General features: G+C 43.6%; 1 protein-coding gene across 2 annotated transcripts in view; it reads right to left on the bottom strand.

Moving 5' to 3' along the window:
* Nucleotides 1–23973, bottom strand: part of RNF130 (ring finger protein 130) — an 88782-nt gene that overhangs the window by 4593 nt on the left and 60216 nt on the right. Inside the window, exons 6-9 of one of the 2 annotated variants that reach the window (XM_054037463.1) lie at nucleotides 15955–16051; nucleotides 14726–14930; nucleotides 12447–12540; nucleotides 9980–10167 (exon numbers count right to left, since the gene is read on the bottom strand). In XM_054037463.1, the coding sequence (XP_053893438.1) occupies nucleotides 10152–10167; nucleotides 12447–12540; nucleotides 14726–14930; nucleotides 15955–16051 (412 nt within the window). In that variant the 3' untranslated portion in view covers nucleotides 9980–10151. Of the gene's footprint in view, nucleotides 1–9979; nucleotides 10168–12446; nucleotides 12541–14725; nucleotides 14931–15954; nucleotides 16052–23973 lie in introns of those variants that run through there. The other variant, XM_054037464.1, reaches the window with a different exon arrangement.

Below are 23973 nucleotides of genomic sequence, written 5' to 3'. Positions count from 1 at the left end.
GATCTGCATAGGCTTACAACTCCCAAAGAGATCACTCTCCAAACAAACCCCAACTCCACTATGAAATGCCTACTTAGGAACCACTAGGGATAAATTTGATATCAGAAGTCTCCTGCATTATGTGCCTGGCCCAATGTCACTATGCATCAGGTGCATTTAGATCTTGAGAAGGCTGCATCTCATGTTACCCTGGTGCTGAAATGAGCAATGAGTAATGAATGCTTCATTTCCTCTCTCCTCCCACTGAAGTGTTACATATTGTACAAGCAATGCAGAAGCAACACAAAGGGACTCTAAAGACTGAATGCTGCTCCTATTTGTTTTTATTGTACCAAATCAAACAGGGGATTAGGAAGCAGACACCTAAGCAATCAGTGTGCGAGAGAGAGAGAACAAACCTTTTCAATACAAAATTTGATGGAGAAATTTTAATCAACAGGCATAAGGCCATACACGTTTCACCTAACAGATTTCTTTTTTAATTACCGGTAATCTGAAAGCAGACACTGCATTCAGCATCTCAAATTCTTTGTTGCTTTCTGTGTTTCCTTGCTTCTTGACAAGACATTGAACCTGCCCTCCTCCAAAGAAGTGGTGTGTTTATAAACAGGTACAGCTGACTGGTCAGCTTCAATAGCACTCTTGGAACTCATCATTCATTCTCTTTCTAATGCTTCCTAGTCAAACATCAGCGACACCAAACAGTGTTTTTCAAATTCTTCCCTGCTCAGCAGAATTGCTTGTTCACCAGATACAGCCCCTAAGGCTATTGTTGTTTTGAAAGACAAAATATTGCCAACTCTCTCCCCCAGATGCACACAACTAGATGGGAGCTCCCTTCTTCCTCTTTTCACCAGTCCCTTAAGCTGGAAGTTGTTGCTGTTTACCACAATTTCACAACTCCCCCCAGAAAATAGCACACCAGTCAAATCTCATGGTTAATCTTGTCTCAGAACTGAAGTCTGTGTTTCCACATAGCACTATGCAGCATTCCACCTGGACAGACGAGCCTAAGGCATGTTCAAGAGAGTACACATAAAAAGAGTGACTCTGAACTAAGTCATATATCAGAGGAGATACTCAAAAAATCTTACATCACCCAGCTCTCATATAGTGCTTTCATCAGTAGGTCTGAAAGTGCTTTACAAGAAGGTGGTCAGTATCATTATCTCCATTTTCCAGATGGGGAACTGAAGCATAGAGAGGTGAAGTGACTTGCCCAGGTTCCCCAGCAGGCTAGTAACAGAGCCAGAAAGAGAACCCCAGCCTTCTGAGTGCCAGTCCAGTCTCTGTCCACTCTGCCGCAATGCATCTTCTTCCAGTCAGAAGCTATTTTGGAGGCTTCAATTTGACAAGCTATGTTTACATATTGTAAGGATATCAGAGCTTGAAAAGCAAAGCTCAGGCTTGTTTTGGTTTGTACGAATACTTAGTTGTGTTAGAGGTTTAAAAGAATTACCGGCACCTTGACCGACGTGTTTTTTCCCTCCAATGCAGAAAACTGCCAGCTTTGTTTACAACTGTGGCATAAACACTCTTTGTAAATCCATTGCCATGTCAGACATGAATATGTCTTGGCAGCAAGCAGCAACATGCAGTCACACACACACACACACACACACACACACACACTGAAAACTTATGAGCTTGCTCTCCCTATTCTGCAGCTACTGATGAAATCAGGGAAATGGGCTGAAATGAGGTTTCTGCACTTTCAATTTGGAAAGCAAACTGGAGAGACACTTCAGGTTTAACAGGTCAAAAATACATATACAAGTCATACTTGCCATTATTTTTCATTATTTCATTATACTAAACCACTCTACTAACCTATTTATATTAAACTAGGACATAAACCTCAGCCTGAAGTCTAAAATATCCCCACCATTATGGGTATGCTGCAGGAATGGGTACAGTACAAAACAGTCAATTGAAAAGTCTCTGCATTGCTTTGACATACTAGTTGCACAAACAACAAGTGCTACCCTGCAGTCCCTTTTTATTTAATATTTATACTACTATAGTAGCACTCGGCGATACTAATCAGTGCTTCATTGTGCTGGGTGCTGTGCAAACACACACGGATACATGGTCTCTGCTCTGAAGAGCCTATTCTACAATCCCTTCAGAGACTTTTCTCTTGACATTGAGCTAAGGTCAGGGTACTCCCTAGGCGGTTTCCACTGTGTAATCCATTTGGAGACTGGGACGGTGTAAAGCAGTAGGAGAGTCAAATCTCATCTGGAAAGATTTCCTCTCTCTGGCTTAGACCTCAGAGTTTTATATAGCATAGCGGAGGAACAAACCCCACTCTAAATAGTGAGATTATTTCATAAAGGGTCCTTTACACAAAGTGAGCTGTTTAACACCGCGTTGTTGCTCCCATCTGAGCAGTACAGTATTACAGCATTATGTCTCCCAGTCGCTGCGGCAACATTTGGAAAAAAGGAAAACAGGCTATTGAAGGGCGTGCTTCTTTATTTACTTGTGCACAGTCCCAACAATGAAATTAGCTGATATGCTCTTGCTCCAAACACTTACACCGGAAAAGACGGCGAACAACTCTGGAATTTGCTTCTGTTTGTTCAGAGTAAACAAATGTGTCGATCTTCACGAGATGGTGTAAAGTCCATTTGAGGGGATAATAGTAGGATAGTTATATCTTTAGTTTCAGCTTGGGGCTGACGCCCCTTTAATTTCTGATTGACATCTGTCAACTAGTTTCTCTATTTTTGTGAGCATGTAATGGATGCAATTGTTAAAAGACACAAAAACAATGCAAAGTGTGGAGGAAACTGGACCCTGGGTGGCCAAAGTTCCCAACAGAGGGGCAGGAAGTAGAAACGGCTCCTGGTAACAGTTAAAAGGTTACTTTTCACCACTGTGCTGATGCTCTGTATAAGAGACATGAAACAGACCTGTTTTGGGGAAAAAAGGTTACTCACCTTCTCGTAACTGTTGTTCTTCGAGATGTGTTGTTCACGTCCATTCCAATCAGGTGTCCGTGCGCAGTGTGCATGGTCGTTGGAAAATTTTTCCCTTAGCAGCTCCCGTTGGGTTGTCTGGGGATGCCCGTGGAGTGGCGCTCAATATATGACCCAGCTGACCCCACCCCTCTTCAGTTCCTTCTTGCTGGCTACTCCGACAGAGGGTGGGTATTGGACTGGATGTGAACACATCTCGAAGAACAGTTAGTTATGAGAAGGTGAGTAACCGTTATTTCAAGTGCTTGTTCACGTCGATTCCAATCAGGTGACTCCCAAGCTCTCCCCCAGAGGTGGGGTCCGAGTTAAGGAATCACTGACTGGAGAACCACTCTGCTGAAAGCTGCATCCTCTCTAGCATGCTGGGTGATGGCATAGTGAGTGGTAAACATGTGCACGGAAGACCAGGTTGCCAGTCTGCAGATCTCCTGGATAGGCACCTGGGCCAGGAAGGTTGCTGATGAGGCTTGAGCTCTCATTGAGTGGGCCATAATAGCTGGGGCTGGGACCTTGGCCAGCTCGTAGCAGGTATGGATGCAGGCCGTGATCCAGGAAGAAATGCATTGTGAGGAGACAGGAAGCCCTTTCACCTGGTCTGCGACTGATACAAACAGTTGGTTCAATTTCCAAGCCCTTCAGGAAATGCCTTACCATGGGGTTGGCAAATACAGAGCGTCCCAACTCTCCCGGGTGAAACGCTGAGATGGCCGCAAGGTATATCCTGATGGATGATCCTGCCATACCCTGTTGCTTCATATGCAGTAGATACTCCAGGATGAGCGGAATAGATGCCTGGAGTGGAGGAGCATGCCGCTGCTTACACCAGCACAAGAACCTTTTCCACTTAGCTAGGTAAGTGGCCCGGCTGGAAGATTTCCTGCTACCAAGCAGCACCTCCCTCACCGAATCTGAGCACTGGAGCTCCATTTGTTTTAACCATGAAGCTTCCAAGCCATGAGATAGAGGGCCTTGAGGTCTGGGTGAAGGAGGCGACCGTGGTCCCATGTGATCAGATCGGGGTATAGTGGCAGTGTGATCGGGGTGTCCACCGACAACTCCAGAAGCGGGGTGTACAAATGTTGGAATGGCCCTGAATTACCTCCGCTTTGTCTCTGCAGTTCTTGAGCAGCACCTTGTGGATGAGTGGGACCAGTGGGAAAGCATACATGAGGTGGTCTCCCCAGGGTAGCATAAACGCATCTGAGACGGAGCCCGGACTGTATTTTTGGAAAGAGCAGAACGTTGGATACTTCCTATTGCTCCTGGTGGCGAATAGATCTACCTGGGAAAACCTCCACCTTTGGAAGATGGAATGTATGACATCTGGACAGATGGACCACTTCTGGTTGGGAAACGACCTGGTAAGATGGTCTGCCAGCTCATTCCGAACTCCTGGGAGATGAGTTGCATCCATGCACTGGCTCTGCATTCTGCACTGGAAGGTCTGGCAGGTTAATCACAAAGCTCTGAGCTCCTTGATGTTGATAGGGAGCGAGAGCTCGGCCTGTGACCACCGACCCTGCATTTGTAGGTCTCCTAGTTGGGCCTTCCCACCCAGAGCGACGTGTCCATTACTAGGATCATAGAGGGTTGAGGGGTGCTGAATGGGACTCCTTGGTGGAGCATGCGAGGGTCTAGCCACCAGTGGAGGGATTCTAGAACTCGCTCCAGCAGTGTCACTACCGAGTCCAAGCTGTCTCGACCTGGGTGATAAGTTGAGGCGAGCCATGCTTAGAGTGGCCTGAGCCTCAGTCTGGCATGGCTGACGATGCAGGTGCAGGCTGCTATGTGTCCCAGGTGGCTCAGGCATCCCCTTACTTTTGTGGTGGGGTATCGCCCGAGCGTCTGGATATCTGTCATTACTTGGAATCTGGACTCCGGCAGGAATGCTCTCGTCTGTACCGAGTCCAGCACCACCCCAATGAATTCTGTTCTTTGGGTCGGGGACAGCATCAACTTGTTAACGTTGAGGAGGAGTCCTAGTCTCTCAAAGGTGGCTCTGACCAACCGGACCTGGGACTCCACCTACTCCCTGGAGCGCCCCCACATCAGCCAGTTGTCAAGGTAGGGATACAACTGTACCTTCCTCTTGCAGAGAAAAGCTGCAACAACCGACATGCACTTGGTGAACACTCAGGGGGCTGTCGATAGACTGAATGGGAGCACTGTGAACTGATAGTGTTTGTTGTCGACCACAATTCTAAGGAAACGTCTGTGGGCTGGACGAATGGCTATGTTGAAGTACATGTCTTTCACGTCGAGGGCGGTGTAACTGTGTCCTGGATCCGAGGAAGGTATGATCGTGCTCAGGGAGACCATGCGGAACTTCACCATGAACTGGTTGAGTCCTCTTAGGTCTAGAATGGGTCTGAGATCCGCCCCCCCTTTGCCTTGGGGATAAGGAAGTATCTGGAGTAGAATCCCTTGCCCCATAGCTCCTGAGGAACCTCCTCCACTGCCCCTATGGTGAGGAGCGATTGCACCTCCTGTATAAGGAGTTGCTTGTGAGAAGGGTCCCTGGAGATGCACGGGGCAGGAGGGAGGGGAGGAGCAGAGAATATCCCACTTCTACCGTGCGAAACATCCAGCAGTCTGATGTTATTTGTGACCAAGCACAGTAGAAGTGGGACAGATGGTTCAGGAAGCACGGGGAAGAATTTGGGATACTGGCAGGTACACCGTCCTTGGGCGTCCCTTCAAAAGCCTGGTTTGGAGCCCAATGGTGGCTTGGTCGGGCCCTGTCCCTGCCCTGAAGGCGGGGTTGAAGGCCCGCACCAGTTATTTCTGTTCCTACAGCGGTAAGAGTCCTGCCTTGGGCAGGGCTGGTACTGCTGCGGTTGAGACTTGAAATGCTTGCACTGGGTAGCCATCGTGTGCATCCCCAGCGACTTCATCGTTGCCCTTGAGTCTTTCAGGTTGTGCAGCCTAGAGTCAGTCTGGTCCGAGAACATCCCTGCACCTTCGAAGGTCTGCTGAACGTCCAGTGGTAACCCAGAGTATTGGAAGTTCTCCTCATGACCACCCCTGAGGAGATGGTATGGGCCGCTGAAATCAGCCAAGTCGAGGGAGGCCTTTAGGGAGGTCCTCGCTACCCGCCTTCCCTTCCTCAACCATGGCGGAAAATTCCGCCCTTGAGTCTGCGGGGAGCAACTCCTTGTCCTTGGACACAGAGTCCCAAGAATTAGAGTTACACCTGCTGAGGATAGCCTGCTGGTTGGCTATCCTCAGCTGGAGGCCTTCTGCAGCATAGATTTTCCTGCCATGTGTTTGGCCTCCTTAGCCTTAGGGGCTGTTGCCTGTTGCCCCGGCGTTCCTTTTCATTCACTGCTGAGACCACCAGGGAGCAAGGGTGTGGGTGAGAGAATAAGTACTCATATCCCTGAGACGGGACAAAAGTACTTCCTCTCCATGCCCCCGGTGGTGGGCAGATTGGAGGCTGGAGTCTGCCACAGGGTTTTATTATTTTGTATGGTCTTTATTAGTGGTGGTACCACCTGGGAAGGACCTTCTGGGGCAAGAATGTCTACCATTGGGTCCTCCACCTGTAGGCCCATGTTGCAGGCAATGCGGCGGAGCAGGGCATGATGCATCCTGTGGTCGATGGGCGCGGGTCCTGAAACTGACACTCCTGCCACCTCCTCATCGGGGAAGGATGATGTGGCAAGTGGAGGTACAGGGTCCTCACGGCCCTCTAGCTGCCCAGGTTGCTCCTGGGCTGAACTAGGCTCCTCTACTGGCTCAGCAGGGCCGGATGTCTCCTGGGTTACGGACAGGTCCCGGGCTGGTTCCGTTGACACCTCTGTAGTCTGAGAGGGTGGTCTGGAGAGGGCAGCTTCCGCTCCCGGAGGGGCAGGTCTACCTTTAGGTGACCAGGAAAAAATGGCATCCTGAGGTCACAGACCTAGAAGCCCTAGAATGGGTACCCTGGGCCTGATGGCCCTTTTGGAACCCCTGGGCTTACCATTGTGTGTGTAGTGGCCACTGTGGCTACCAGTCTGTCCACACATCCCTTCAGCACCTACCAGACCTATGCTGACTGCGCCTTGAATAGTATGAGTCTGCATCAGACTCCGAGGATCCCGAGGGCGATGACCACAGCAGTGCCGAAGACGCCTGTGCTGGTGCTCAGTGCTGTGTAGAGGAGGTAGGGGACCGGTGTCATGGATCAGTGCAGCTATCTCGTGACAGAGACCGGTGCCGTAGGTCCTGTGCCAGTCCTGTGACGGTATTATGGAACAGTGCCGACCCCTCGTTGCCGGGGAGATAGATTGCCATGCCCCTGGTGCCGTGCACGTTCTCACTGAAGCCAGTGCCAGGGAATGGTGGTGTGGCGATGGGGACCTGGAGCGGTGCCGGTCCGGCAACTGGGAGCTCTGCATCATGGCGGGCTTGCCTCTGGACGGTACCAGTCTTGACGGTGTGGAGGTTTGTCTCTAATGGCCGGGGGCTGAGCTGCAGTCATCTCAATGAGATTTCTTGCAGCCTCAGAAGTGTCTGGAGTGGAGGGTGGCTCCAACACCACCACCTGACACTGCCCTGATGGACAGTCGCTGTGAGCCGGACTCAACAGCACGGACTCTTGTTGCCTGGGAGCTGGGTCCTTCCTCTGGTGTAGCAAGGCATCCCCTGGCAGTCCCACAGCTCTCTGAGGAGAGTGCCCTCTGTCAGCCCTTTTGTGTTCATGGGGCACCGGTGACGTAGAGCAGTGCCAGGCCACTACTCCTTGTTGCGGTGCTGGGGATCGCCAGTGCCGAGGATCTCTTGCACTAGAGTCCTTCCTTGGCACCGATTCGCGGACCGATGCAGGAGCGCTCTGGGCCTTGGCGGTCACAGGCCGCTGGATGGAGTGCAGCTTCCATGAGCAGCTGCTTTAAATGGAAATCCTTTTTAGTCCCGGGCTTGAAAGCCCTGCAGATCTTGCAGCACTCGGACTGATATGCCTTCCCCAGACACCTGAAGCAAGAGTCCTGGGGGTTGCTATTTGGCATGGGATTGTGGCATACACTGCATGACATAAAGCCTTGGGTTTGCAGCATGCCCCGGAGCTCAAAAAAGGGTGAGGGGATAGGGACGATCCCGCTCACCAACATCTATGCTAACTATACTAAACTACACTAACAACAACTACTATACAAGAAACAAAGAGAACTAGATAACTAAGCTAAGGGAGCACTTGCAAGGCAAACGAGATGCAGTTTCAACGGAAAGAACTGAAGGGGGGGGTCGGGTGGGCAGGGTCCTATACTGAGCGCCATGAAGGCGCCACTCCAGGGAGCTCCCCAGCCGACCCAATGGGAGCTGCTAACGGAAAACGTTTCTGACGACTGTGCACGCGGTGCGCACATACCTGATTGGAATCGACGTGAACAAGCACTCAAAGAAGAATCTGCTTTCTAGAGCCACACAGGTTTTCCCCAACTAGCTCTCCACAGTATCTTTAAAAATAAGTTTAAGACCATGATCCCAGCAGGTATGGGTGTTATTTGATTTAAAGCCATTTCAGTTGCCTTATGCTTTTAGGAAGTTGGTGAAAAATGTAATCCCCTTACTGTATAGTCTGTGTTTTACATCATACTGCACATCATTCATCCATCTTGGCAGCAACATTCAGCTGATAAACACAGATTCTAAAACGAGCCAATCCTGGAGCACAACACGTAGGAGTTTTTTCCTCCACAAACCCATCCAACAAGGTTTCCCAGATTTTTCAAAACAGATTCACTGCTCTCATTTCATTGACTGCATTCATGTTTTTCAAAATTTCACAAAGACACTTTAAAAAAACCCGCTATTAACATTATTGAAACTATCATACATACATTTCATTTCTAAAAACTGCCTTCTCCTTGACAGCTACAAATTAAGTAAGTATTTTAATGCAGATTTTGGCTGCCTTCCTGAATTCCAGAAGTGCCTATACCTAAAAAAATTCCCTACTCCAAGTACATTTGAAAATCTAAATCCTATCACAGTTTAATAAAATGGCTCTCTTTGATAGCTGGAAATAACTGGTATATTTTAATTATAGTTAGATTTCGGATGTCAGTTAAATCTTGATAACAGAGAAAACCCACAACAAGTTCTAACTCCGATCAGCTTATGACTTCCCCCTCCCCCGCCCCCCCAACTGATCTGCCCACTTCACCAGCCAATCTCATTAACTCTGACATTAGCCTTTGGCTGGGAATCAGAACTTAGCAGCTCTACATCCAATACCAAAGACAGTATGCATTTTTGAAGTAAATGTTCGGTTATTTCTTACTGTCTAGTTGGATAAATAAGCCTGTGTGAAAATGAAAATCCCCAGCAAAGAATGGCAGGAAAGGACACGATCAGAGTTACCATATTACAGTCAAGATCGTTATCAATCTTTCCATCTTGCATAATCACCTATGAGTTGACATGAACCAGCACCATTATTCAGTAAGCTTACTGATCTGTGAGGAGATTCAGCAACGGAAAGAGGAGGGAAAAACCACCTCTTCGTGCAGCATTAGGCAGGAAGAGGTGGTGTAGATTAGCTTCACTTTCTGGTAGTGGGGGAGGGCAAGAAAGATTAATCTTCCGATGCATTATGAAAAAGGAAAACAGAACTGCAAACTTTCTGCGGGGACCGGACTGAAGACAAGAGATCATAGGTAACATGTGTCCCAAGGTAACACAAAAGAGTATTTTAGTTCAAAACAACTCTGTAAAAAGGTCAAGAAAAAAGTCTGATATTTACAAACATTGGGACCAGTTATGTGACTGACTATAACAAACTGGTATGGAGCAGTCTCTAGTAATGCTGTCGCTAATCACCATGCAAGTGGTGGGTGTTATGCTAATTTCTGTCCCAGAGTAAAAAGAGATGCATAAAAATCTAGCAAAGATGAAGCAATTTGTGACAGGAGGTTAGACAATACACACATTGCAATAATATATCACACACAAAACACTAAAGATAGAGTATTCAATGCAGAAGGTTCATGGAAAATAAAATTCAACTACAGAAAAAGTTTTCATAATTAAACTTTATTTCTTCATTTTTTCTTAATACAAAGCTTTGGCATTAGCAAACTTTAATGAAAAATAAATGTACTAATTATAACTGCATATGCTGCATGATCAATAAATGATGCAAAAAATAGGTGTCTCTCCAAGGCAAATCTGTCAGAAAGTGTTTCTTCAATACCATTCTGCTCTGTGGGGTAAGAAAGAGGACAGAATATTTATATTAGTTAAAGTTAATACTGAATGTTTAACTAAAAACTGTCAAAAGTTAGTGTGAAAATTATATAGAGCTAAAAATGGTGAATGCGGTTCCCCACATCATTGCTTACTATAATGAGTGAAGAATATCTGTTACTAGAATTCTTCACAACCCTGCCTTAGGTTTGAGTCTTGCTTCTAAACCACTGGGAAATTATTGCCCAATGCCAGGAGCCTCTGGACTATGAAATGTGGTTGTGCAGTTGCTTTTGGGAGGCCAGTCTCAGGTTATTTCTGGTGATATAGAGCAAAATTTGCCCATTATCTAAATAATTAACAGGCAAGGCAGCAGAGAAGTCAGACAAGTTCCTGGAAGTGTCTCCCCAGCCTGGGAATACCATGAGATGTTTTAAGGCCAAGTGAAAGCAGCCATTTAATGAAGTGCCCCTTACTGTTATTCCCTTCTTATTATTATAAAAATGGTCATAGTTGTCTGGAGCCATTATTTATCTTTTGTACGTGCACATGAACACAGCAACTAATGCCTTAAATCAACCTGTCTGAACAGTGGGGGAGACAGAAGAGGAAGCAAGCAGCAGGGAACGTCCCTTGGAAGGGTTTCACTGACTGAGAAATGCTCTCTGAGAATTCCACCACAGAATGCTTAGCATCGTCCACTTGCTTAGTTTACTACTACTTCTCCTTCCTGCTTGCTTCATCTTCCAAGAGGAAAATGGAATCCCTACCTTCATGTTTAGTTATTGTTCACTGATTGCAGGGGCACTGTCAACATTCATTTTTATAGGGAGAAATGGGAAGTAAAAAGCTTTTCTGCTTTTCCTCCTTTCTTGCATCTATACTAGTGTGGCATTTCATGGAAATCACAACAGAGAGTCATGACGTATCTGGCACATTGACCAACATAGGAGAAACTTTTCACCTGACATACTTTGCACATTAGGCAGCAGTGAAGCAATTAATCAAAAAATAGTGGCATGCATACACAGGGGACAGGCCTAAACCAGGTAGCCTAACTTGGCAGCAGAGTCAGAGGTTGCTTAGACTCCAGTGAAATCCAGTGCGGAAGCCATGGAGGTTGGGAGGCTGCAGCAGGTACTGAAGTTCCATGGAGAGAAAGGGGCAAATTTTTGCCACCCCCCCTTTCTGTACTCTTTCCATCTTCACTAGTCTATTTCACACTCTCTCTTTTTTTAAAAATAGTGTTTTTAATCTACTGACTAAGCTTTCAATTCTACCACTGTTGCTGATAGTTCACATGACAATGATGCAGTCTGCCTGTGTCACTTAAATACTGGCCTGAAGAAATTCCCTGGATGCAGTAGCTCCTTGTGAATAAAAAGAGTTGGTGTGAAATTTAACGCAATACTTCCTGCTGCTTACTAAAAGAAAGAACCGCAACCAACAGAGCATCAACAGGAAGACAAGATGAGGAGCTGAAGGGGAAATGCCAGAAATGTAACTGGCTCTGCTTCTAGGAGTATACACTGACTGAGTTTTCTCTATCCTCTTCCTAATGCACGTGGCAGTGCCCAGAAATGCAGAAATTCCTTTTCACAGGCACATGTACACAACTCCTAACAACTTCCCTCCCCCAGTTTTTCTGGCTATTTTTCACAGCAGCCGACTGTCTTAAGTATGGCAGTCACCATCTCTAATTTTGCCAACTCCCTGATAACTAGCTGCAATTCGATATCTACAAAGCTACAAAGCAAGAAGCAGCAGTGCAAACTTCCCATTACTGCTCTTGAGTCCCAAAATCCTCTGAAAGGAGCTCCCCTAGTGATGTAACATTTATATCCTTCCTCCTCTGTGAAAAGGAATTCCAACAGTGAAAATGGGCTTGCTGAGCTGAAATCTGAGAAACAGACTGAAGCTGCCAGAAAGCCACCAGATGGTAACAACTACTAGTTCCCATCAGGCAGAGTCTGGCCTGGTGGACTAAAGGTATAAGCTTACTATTTAAATGTATCAGCTGATTAAATGCTAATTCAAAAACTACAGGGTCTAACCAGGCTCTATGATACCCCACTCTTTTTTTGCACTTCCCCTTTGTGGGGAGCTATTTTAGGCAAATCTAGCTACATGTGCATTAACAATTCCTAGTAAAGACTTTTACATAGAAAGAGTAGGCACTCACTTTGAAAACCCTAATTTCTCCCATTCTTCCCCTCCTGACACTTCTTCCCAGTGTTGCCTGTGACACAAGCACCAAAAACAAATAGACAGATGCATATCTAAATTTTTACTTACTCGTCAGCATTCAAGCTAGCTGTAGCTTTGATGATCATGTAGCAGAGTGTGAGGGCACTGAGGAGGCCAAAACTGGCAATAATAAACCATTCTTCTGTTGATAAAGGAAAGGGAGGAAATCACTCGGGGGAGAAGGCTTATGTCAAATCGATGTGAACATTTCCCTCAAACGCCACTGGCAGAAGGCTACAGAGTTCTAAGCCAGGACTGGCACCAAGAAGTAAAGCAGAAGGAAGTTAGCCACAGAGTTACTGGTTGGAGAAGGCTAGCAAAGAAGAAGTGGAGAGAAGATGTGGAAAAAAAGCCTGGCACAACAATATCTCCTGGCTGAGCCCCAGGGTTAGCAATAAAGAAGGATCATTTAACAAAGTAAAGTGAAATGCAAGACAAGGAAAAATGTAAATGAAGGCTCTCCTCTCCTCCCAGTTAATATGGATATTGTCAGGGTTGGTTTGGAGAGCTCAAAATGTGACTTCATATACATGTGTACATAGACACATACTTATAAAAAAAATATATATATTTTAAAAGCAAATACTTTAGTGCTATTTTTATTTAAACAAAGTTAGTGCCAGTTGCCAAGCACTAAACCACAACTCTAACCAATTTTCCACATAACGGAAGGATGTGATATTTGGAAAGGAAACAGATTTCAGTTTCAAATGATTATAAAAAATGTACAAATGCTTTAAAATAAGAAATATTTTGCTATGACCTTTTAAAAAAAGCATTCAATATCAAAGGCATTATTAAACAGACACTATGCTCTCTCTCCTCCTGAGAAGTTCTGCATGTGCAAATAGGTTTAATTACAAATATTCTGGTTTAGTAAGATGTATTTTAGGCTTTACTTGAGCGTGCCAGAGAAATGTGTGTTATACAGAAAGTTAAAACCCAAAAAGCTTTTTTAAAGAAACTTTATTTTATAATCACTATCAGAATGAACTGGTTCTTATATTTGTCTTTTCTTTACCACGGTGTTCCATCTTTGAAAGGCAGGTACTACAACAGGGAACAGACAGTCAACATACCTGCCTTCAAGGAAGTTGAGCAGTTAGAAGTTTGCAATTAAACCAGGCTTTCTCCTGGATGGGAAAACTCTGAACATTAAAAATTGTTACCAGGTTTAATCTGTGTTCGGGAGAGCTAAATAAGGGATGGATTAGTAATGACAGATGCTGGACAAAGTGACTTCTTGGTTTTGTGAACAAACTAGATTTGGAGTTTGGATTTGTCCTTCTCAGGCCAGCACACTAATGGATATTGGTAAATTTGGAGGAAAGGTGGGAAAAGTGGAAAAAGGAAAGTCTTCTATCACAAGTTTGCTTTGTTGTAGCATCATAAGAAATGTTCCATAATGCACTGTATTTAAAAGCTTTTTTTAGTAACTCTGCTTATTAACATAGGTAAGAATACAAGCAGTGTCCCCCGAGTTTACGAGATTGGGTGAATAGATATGAATGAAGAAAATATGAGAAAATCAACTGCCTCCATCATGGATTTGAGTTCTGTGATGCAATGAGAAACAAATACTTAACCATACACCAAATCATTACCCCAAAACATTTAGAAAATGATGCAATGCCATGCATACTGTATTCTCAGGGTCTTTGTTTATACACCAGAAACCCCAGGTGGAATCTACTCAGTGGAATTTCCTCCCGTTTTTCATTTGAAGAGAGCCCTGCAAATAGTTTGCTTTCACTGTCCTACAATATCATGATACCACGAAACATCCAGATTATGCTGGGTTCAAAGACCTTCGCATCAAACACAAAAATCGTATGTTATAAAGGCAGACATGACAAATACTAGGGCTAATCTCTTAGATCTCTGCTCCTGGGCCTTAGGGGTTCCAAATGCAACACACTAATTGAGAAAGCGTCTAAGTACCCATGATAATACCTATAACCAACTTAGTAACTACTAACCAGTTCAATAATAGTCTTGCAGTATATTTTTGCTGTGTAAAAATAGTAGACTCCTTTTTGCCAACCACGCTTCCCACATTGGTTACCAAATTAATTTTTTTCTTGAAGTTCACCTAATAATTGTATGCGGTTCTAAATGAATTTACCATTAATAATGAAAGTGTTTGCAACAGTCCCTGAAGTTACAAGTTTCAATAAACAACATGTATATTTCTTACACAGAGAGGTCACCTTTGTCTCTATAGGGAAAGGTTTCACCGCTGCCCTAATGTGCAGAACCACAGCAAAAAACAGACACCACACAACAGGGAAACCATGAAACTATAATAAAAACCAAATAATACTTACTTGTTACAGCAATGTTGATCTCCCCTGTCCTTGGAGTTATTTCCCCGTCCTGTGGAAGCTGTGACATCCCAGAAGTACGTAGGGGCTCCAGACTGAGTGAGTTGTCATTGGCAAAGTCACCAAGTGCTGATCGTCTATTGGCTGGCTGGCCTCTGGTGAGCCTTTCCATATCAAAGGCTACGTTATCTGTACATGGCACACTTGGCTGGAAAAACATTACTTCCATATTAAAATGTTAATTATTCAATACACAGGCAGCCTGCAAAAGTCTCCGTTGCTTAAGTGTTTTTTGTTTTGTTTTTTAAATAAAGACGACACTGAATATGTACAAAAGCCTATCTCTATCATAGAGAGACAAGGCGGGTGAGGTAATATCTTTTATTTAACCAACTTCTGTTGGTGAAAAGAAATGTTTGGCTCCTCAGGTCACTGTGTGTAGCTCAAAAGCTTATGACTTTTACCTCACCCACTCGGTCTCTCTAATATCCTGGGACCAATAAGGCTACAACAACAAGGCTAAAAACCCTTCTGTACATAGGTCAGAAAATATGATTCAGGAGAGGGAGTTGAATATGTTGGTGGCCTATACACAACAGTATATTCTTAAGAGTAAAGAAATTTGTTACCGGGGCCATAAAAGCTGATTTCTTTGTACTCTACATTAATAGTGAGAGATATTGGACAAGGCATGTCAAATTACACTGTTTCCTCCTTTACCAACTCAGGTATGTTAGTTTCAAAAGTAGCTTGCCCACAATGTGTTATCTGCTGTTATTTCTAGAAAGTTTGTGCAGTTTGACACAGCTAGGAATATGGGCCTGATTTCTCCCTTGCTGTGCTTGACCTGATAGCTACTATAGACATGGCATAAGCTTTTCCTTCCCCTTTATATGAAGGACATAATCTGCCTGAGAATCACCAATGCAGCTCCTTTGAGACCATCCTCTAATGTCTCCTTGTGAATTAGCTAGCAGCTGGTATTTGCAGAATGGATTCTCCAAGCACTCAACCTCTCTATATGCATTTGAGGTCCTCTGGCTGAAAAGACAGAGATCAGAGGCCACACTCAAACCACAGGAAGAAGGGCTCCAACACAGCTGAGCAATATGCTCTTGCCAACCCACCATGCCTGCTCTGATGGATTTCTTATTATGAGCTACTTTGTGTGAAGAAGTTACTTGAACTGGCTGTAACAGTTATGTAATAAAGGTCACAAATATGTAACTTACTACAATTCCCAGAGCCTTCAAAATGTTCAGTTTACACATAGGACAGGTACAGTGTTCGCTAAGCCAAGGATCCACACAGGCTTTGTGGAAAACGTGCCTAGAAAAGAATACACAGGGGTACACACAATTTATTAACCTGCACAGTTTCATAGTGTACAGCATGAACAGTCTCACACTCAGATGAGATTTCAGAAATGAAACTTCCAATGAAAACAATTTAGAAGCTTGCAACACAAACTAAAAGACGAAGAAAAGAACATCATGGACCTAACTGCAGAATCCATCTCTGTTAGTGTTCTATGCTGTCTGGACCAAGGAAATCTAAAGTTCTGCTTTCCTTTGCCATCAGTTAATCATGATTCACTTAGGAAAAATAGAATTTAAAGCCCTGGTTCTGCACTTGGGCCTGCACACGCAGACCCTTGGCACCTGCTAAAGCCCCAATAACAGGATCAGTTTATAACGTGGATCTATATAGATCCACAACCTTGTCTTTAATGGGTGTAAAACTGTGACATACTGAATATGTAGGCATTCCACCAAATAACAGTGCTAGTAACTTTACACACACCTGTAGCAATAAATAACCTGTGATGTCTTCTAAGTATACTTCAGATTTTTGCAATATTTATATCTTTTTTATTACTGATAATATATCATTTAGCTAAATATCAGGTATACAAATGAATATCCTAATCCCACAATTGGATCACTGCAGGATTATTTTCTGCATATTAAGTTCAAGTCTTCTGGATGTAACCACAGTACAAACTGCAGAGTAAAATTTACATGCATGTTTTCTTTTAGTATATGGTTCTAGTTAAGATCCTGTATCTGTGTCAGACGATAATCCTTAATTTTAAACATTTTAAAAGGGGATATGTATAACAATTTAGAAAGTACCTATTGCAACAGTATTTAGATACTGACTATCTCAAATAGGGACCTGCCCCATTAAAATTGTTCAAATATGCTAGCTGGGTTATTAAGTAGTCAAAACAGGACAAGAAACATTACAACTGAGAATAACTAATAATGGTGGAAGTTGGGGTGAGTGTGTCCATCTCCTCTACCTTGACATAATAGTGCTAAAATCAACTTTGGTGATTTTGCTGCTGCCTCTCCCTAGCAGGGGGCTAGTCTTTTTAGTGCTTCTGTGCTTGTCATCAAGAGGGAGAGCTGCCACCTCTCTACTTTCCATCAGTTTAAACTGGCTTGTGTGGGCAGTGGCCGACCTGCTGACACGGACACCTTGAGGGAACTTTCTCTTGCAGGTTCAGAAGGTGACAACTTGCAGCAGCATCAGTGTCTTCCCTTTCCTGGTTGAACTACATTGGCTGTCTCCCTCCCCATGCAGTTGTAGCAGCTGGGACACTTTGTGGCTTCTCCATGCTGGATTCTTGGGATAGGGGAGAGACTCCCCTAAATACAGCTGGGTCTCTGAAATACAGCCCTGAGCAGCAGTAGAGCCTCTCTGCAGCAGCTGCTTTCACACAAGTTGCTGCTTTCCTCCTCCTCCTCCCCCCATGTCACTAAGCTCCATCCAGGACTTATTCTCAATTAAGTGGCAAGAGCACAGTCCCATTAGAAGTCAAGTTTGAACTAAAAATCAATTGCCATACTACAATTAAAAGCAAACCAAACCTATTATGGATTAATTCTTGGCAGGCTTTTATAACTGGCAAAGGTATGTCAAAGGAAGGAGAAACACTTAGAAGCTTTACCCTATCATACATATCTTTTGAGAACTGGAAAAACAGGTTAACCATCTTATACAGTAAAAACAAATCTTCTAAAGATGAGAAAGCAAAATGGGCTTCTACTTGCACAGCATGTTAATTTGCATTAGACAAGAGATTTGTATCGCCGCCCGCGTGACTTGCAAAGACATGCTTTCAGACAGATTGATTAATATAGAGGTAATTAACATTGATTTTGATATAAACTTAACAGGAAAGGACTGTACAAGGATAGTAACAACATGCTCAGGCAAAGGAAGATGATAGGCCTTCCTTGACCTGTCACTTTACCTGTAGAACATTTTTGACAATGAGTAGTCGGGGAAGGAAATGGTATCAGTAGATTATCTACTTTAATACAACACAGCCATGTACTAATATACTTAGTCTACATTGAAAAGTTGTATTGGGATAGCTATGCCAGTCGGGATAAAAAAACACACACACACACACACACACACACACACACACCCCGACCAACAGTTATGCCAACAACATCTCCAATGTAGATGCAGCTATGTTGATGGAATAGAGCCTCCGTTGATGTAGCTAACATCGTTCAGGAAGGTGATGGTCCTACATGAGAAGAAAAGCTCCTCTTGGTGCAGGCTGTGTGGCTAGGTGGGCATAGCTAACTGAGAAACAGCTTTGTTCTGACATACCTGAGAGAATGTAAAGTGCACCATCTATTCCAGGCTACAGAGCAACCTACAGCTGGCCATCAGAGCAGCTCAGAATCAGGGAGGTGCAACGGCGCTGTATAGCTGCCTTTACTTCTACCTTCTATTCTGTGCCCCCTGAGATGCTGAGAATGGCATGTGTCTCCGAATTCTAAAATCATAGTAATACTGCTCATTCTTCCTTCTCTACCATACAAGACATTAAAAGCAGAACAGAGGAGGCATGTCACCAGGAAGCTACTAAGTCTCCAGGTTGACTTCCTGGAGAACAGCTCCTGAAAAGGTTTGTTAGTAAAAATGGAAAGAGGTAGTGCATATACAATAATAATTTTATGTCCACAGGTATTAAGCTGGTGGCAATACTCAAGTACATCAATGTAATTATGTTCTAATCAGTAGTACTTGTTCAAACCAACTAAGGGGAGTGGGGATGTACAGGTAGAACTAAGAGTCTACTCTGGTCTGCAGAACCTTTACTACCAGTGATGATGCACAAGGAAAGATTTCAGCTTGACATTAATAACCAAGGTTGAGTTTGCACAGGTGGCAGTTAGGAAAAAATAACTTTACTGGAAATAGGAGTACATCTGATATCTGCAATTTTCCAAAATATTAGATTGTGAACGTGTCTCACTCTAAAAGCCAGATTAGAGTTTTAAAAAGAAATGTAAGAGACGAAAAGCAATAAATTGCCATCCTAAAGCAACACAACATAATTTTATGCACCACTGGATTGGAAGCCATTTAAACATGAAGAGAAATATGGAACTCCACTATGCTGGGGGGAGAGGTAGATACGCTGGAGGGTAGGGATAGGGCCAAAAGAAATCTGATGAGGTTCAACAAGGACAAGTGCAGAGTCCTTCAGTTAGGACAGAAGAATCCCATGCACTGCTACAGGCTGGGGACCGACTGGCTAAGCAGCAATGCTGCAGAAAAGGACCTGGGGATTACAGTGGATGAGAAGCTGGATATGAGTCAGCAGTGTGCCCTTGTTGCCAAGGCGGCTAATGGCATATTGGGCTGCAGTAGTAGGAGCATTGCCAGCAGATCGAGGGAAGTGATTATTCCCTTCTATTCAGCACTAGTGAGGCCACATCTGGAGTATTGCGTCCAGTTTTGGTTCCGTCACTACAGAAAGGATGTGGACAAATTGGAGAGAGTCCAGCGGAGGGCAACGGAAGTGATCATGGGGCTGGAGCACATGATTTACGAGGAGAGGCTGAAGGAACTGGGCTTGTTTAGTCTGCAGAAGAGAAGAGTGGGGGGGATTTGATAGCAGCCTTCAACTACCTGAAGGGGGGTTCCAAAGAGGATGGAGCTCGGCTGTTCTCAATGGTGGCAGATGACAGAACAAGGAGCAATGGTCTCAAGTTGCAGCGAGGGAGGTCTCAGTTGGCTATTAGGAAACACTATTTCACTAGGTGAAGCACTGGAATGGGTTACCTATGGAGGTGGTGGAATCTCCTTCCTTAGAGGTTTTTAAGGCCCGGCTTGACAAAGCCCTGGCTGGGGTGATTTAGTTGGTGTTGGTCCTGCTTTGAGCAAGGGGTTGGACTAGACTCCTGAGGTCTCTTCCAACCCTGATATTCTAGGATTCTATGATCATATTTTTAGTCACTTTCGACATCAGAACTATACTCTCCTGCATTCGTGGGCTGGTTTGACATGGTATGGTATGGTATGGTACGGCACGGCACAGCTATCTAGCATGGAGAGCTGTATTAACCAAGCTACAAATGTACTGCTGAATATGCTGGATTGTTTAATCAAGAAAATTTAAGAATCTCCACTAACCAGCCTGCTGATGTCCTTACTTCATTCTAAAATCTTTATTAAGGCAATGAATGTGGGACAAACATAAGTGTGAAAAATGGGATAGGTACTCTGCTCATCCTTCCTGAGCAACTATACAAAAAACGGTCCTCCACTCCCTCTTTCCTTATTTCTGCTGTCAATAGTTATTAACTTTTTATTTGTATCACTCATGAGAGCACAGAAAAGATTATTCAGCTGTCCTTTGAGGTAGAAGTGAGCTTGCAATCCCATGGTACATATAATTACGTTACTGTGTTGTGTTACACATTTTAATGCTTTTAGTCACTTGTATTTTTTTTTTTTTTTAAACTCCATAGTCTGGATTTTAGAGTGGGACATGCATTTACAACAATCTAATATTTTGTGAAACAGCAGACATCAAGACTCCACGTAAGTATGAAAACAACTTTAATATGCTGTTATCAGCTAATCAGTGCTCAGTGCTATAAAACCACTCCGATCAAATCAGACACTGAATGATATGGATTCCAATGTGTACCTAGTAAATATTATGAGATTATTTTAAAGAGATATTAACAGTCTGATAAGGTGTTTCTGTGCATTTAAAACCTAACTACTTTTCTGATATTTTCATTCTTTGCTATTGGTTCTTAAACCTCTTGAACTCTGGGAAACTTTATAAATGTTTTCCAATCCCCCCCTCCCCAGTTTTAATTTTAATCAACATATTTTTGCCTATTTCTCCCTCCCCTAAATATCCTGCTGGCCTTGATATGGGGGCTCTTGATCAGTCCAGGTTTTTTGGTATTTCCAGGGGTTGAACAGCAGTTACAAACTGATAAGACAATAATGCACAAGTATGAGTAATTTATAAAGTTGAGCTTGAAAGAGGAAGTCCTTGTATCCACACCAGAGACCTTTTCCTCCCCCCAAAATACATGTGAATTAGTCCAATACGGAGCATTCCAAAGGGACAAACCTGAGTAGTTCTGAGGGAGCTGCTCTAACTCACATTAGCTTACTATGGTCTCCTAGAAACCTTATACCAGCAGGGGATAACTGGGTGCAGTGTGCTCCGGCCCTGTTCCTCCTCCTGTGCTGGGTGCTGCAGGAAAGGAGGCACAGAAGTCAGCTCTGTGGCAGCAAAGGACACCCCCATGCTGGCAGAATTTCCAGCAAGTGACTTTTAATTAGTTTTGTTTTCCTTAGAATGCCTGAGCCAATCAGCCTCTGCATGTGGGTATGTAAACAGTGACCGGATTCTGCTGTACAACGTGACCTCTTTGGGTGGCAAGCCAGCCTCACAGCTTCGGTTGAGAGATTCAGGCTAGTGGGGCTGAAGTTAGCAGTCTAAAAACAGCATTCGAAGCTGCGCTTCGGGCTGGAGTTCAGGCTCTGAAGCCCTAGGCTCCAGGCTGAGCTGTAACTTCAAAGGACTGTACTGTTGACCTGGGCTGGGAGGCTTGCTGCCACAGGCTGTATAGACATACCCTTTATGCCATTCCAGAAAGAGGGAAGTAGGCCTAAACGTCCCCCACAAAATAGCCCCATAATAGGGAGATTCTTTGGCTGGTGTAATTGTTCCCTACCATTCCCTAGTAAAGGGAGGTTGGGTGCAATGCATTATACTCCAAAGAATGTTGCTCCAGCATAACAATCCATAGATGGTTGGTACAAGCCATCTCAATTTATAGTAGCACCAGAATAAGGCAGGGATAGATATGGCTAGTCATCTTTGTCACCTTCTCCATTCCTGCACCTAGCACAAAGGAAAATTAAGAAGCTGGCCCAAAACGTGTATGTACTGTATTTTACTTATCAATTTGGCATTCAACCTTATAAGAATATATTTTAAAAATTTGCTGTGTTGCTTTTGTTCTTCCTTTCCTTCCTCTTTTCGCTCTTCTGTTTCTCAGTATCCGTCCCCCCCCTCCCTCTGTCCACTCTTTTTCTTTCTCTGCCTCTGGTGTCTCCCTCCTTTCCCTCTTCCTGACTCATTTTCTATTCCCATCTTCCTTTCTTATTTTCTTTTCCAATCTGATTTCCCCAAACTCCTCTCTCCTCATTTCTAAAACCATCTCCTTAGCTTCTCCTTCCTTTCTTTCCACACCACTCATTACACCGACAACTCGCTACCTCCTCATCACCCCATCCCCACTCTGGTCTCCCTCCTTTTTCCTAGCCTCAATGCTGTGATGGAAAAGTGAAGTGGAATCTGAGTGGAAAAGTTATTTAAGAGATTTGTCTTTTGTTAGTGTCTTTGTGACGTATTTGTTTCATTACTTGTTTTAAAAACTTATATAATAAGATAATACAATAGAAAAATTTTAAATAAATGCTCACAAGTCTAAAAATGATGTCACCCTGTGTTGAGGGAGGCTGGGTAGAAATGGAGGCTCTTATGTCCTCTTACCACAAAGTTCCAGCAGCCATGTTTACAGGCTCGGAGTGTTGAAAAGATTTCAGCTTCTGGAGCACAGAGGTGGCTGTGTAAGAGACATTGCCTTTAACTACAATATGCACAAGTAATACTATGTTGTTTATATTAGTCTTTTTCATATGTAATTAAAGAGGAGAATTTTACTGAATGTACTTGCATCTGCCACAAAACTCAACACCTATGTGCACCAGAAAACTAGAGTCTTGCCACAGAATTTAGGTCCAACTTGCTATGGAGCACACAGGGCTTTGCTTACATTGTACATTGGGCCACACCAGATTTCATTGTACCAATGCATAAGAGTGTCAGACCAGGACTTTAAACAGGAGAGCACAATTCTAGCAGCTAGCAAAAGGAAATGCTAGGTTCACAATGGGCTATAAGAAGTAAACTAGATTGGTGTCACATGTCATTGAAACCCACTGTCCAATGATTACAGCTTCCTTAAAAGACAGAGGCTAATGCTTTCATTTGGTGCTTCTTGGTCAACATACAGCTCTATCCATTTTTCTAAACATTCTCTTGCAAGACATTTCTTCATGTCTGGCTTATTGACTGTACTGTTTTTATTGCTTTATAACTGACTACAAATATGGTACCAAAATTAGAAGGTGGAGTGGCAGGGAGAAAAGAGTGGAAAGAGAGAGATTAAGATCTTATAAAAGTATTTATTAGTACACCCAGTTCCTTACCTGTTCATATCAAACAAGTCTAGAAAAGCCCATTATCTAAAGAATTCTGTTTTTGTAGTTTAATACATATTTTTGAACATACTAAGTAAAGTATGTGCAATCTTGTTAGTGATATGAGGGGGAAAATGCAAGCAAAACTGCACCCTAATAATATTACTATGCCATGGACATACCATTCTTTGTAATGCTTTCTTTTTTCAGAGGTCAGTAAATTTTTTTTGTTATTACATGTAGCTGATTCATATGAGATCAATCTTTTACTATAACAATGTTCCACCAGGAAAAAATTAAATATGAGCCAATCAAGATGCTTAAGTGATCAGAGAGATGCACAAGCAAGATTTAAAGCTAAGGCCAGAAGGGACCATTATGGTCGTTTAGTCTGACCTCCAAAGATAACCACTTAATTGCAGGGAATCTTAATTGTGTTTGGCTGATCAGCAGGCAATTTTATACTCTATATACAAAATATTCCCAGGCAAAAAATTAGAAACATTCAGTCTAATTTTTGTATCTATTATTACATCTATATTAGTGTAGCTGAAAAGGGTAATGAAACATTCTTTCAGATTGCTTTGTGTATTTGACAGCAGTTTCATAGTATCATTTGTGTGGATTTAAGGTTTTCACATAGCTCCAGGGAAGAAAAATGTTTAAAAATAGAAGCTAGGGTTGCAAAACAACAAAAA

This window comes from Malaclemys terrapin, chromosome 8, assembly GCF_027887155.1.
Source record: "Malaclemys terrapin pileata isolate rMalTer1 chromosome 8, rMalTer1.hap1, whole genome shotgun sequence".
In the NCBI taxonomy this organism is placed as follows: Eukaryota; Metazoa; Chordata; order Testudines; family Emydidae; genus Malaclemys; species Malaclemys terrapin.
This window is presented reverse-complemented; position numbering and strand designations above follow the sequence as displayed.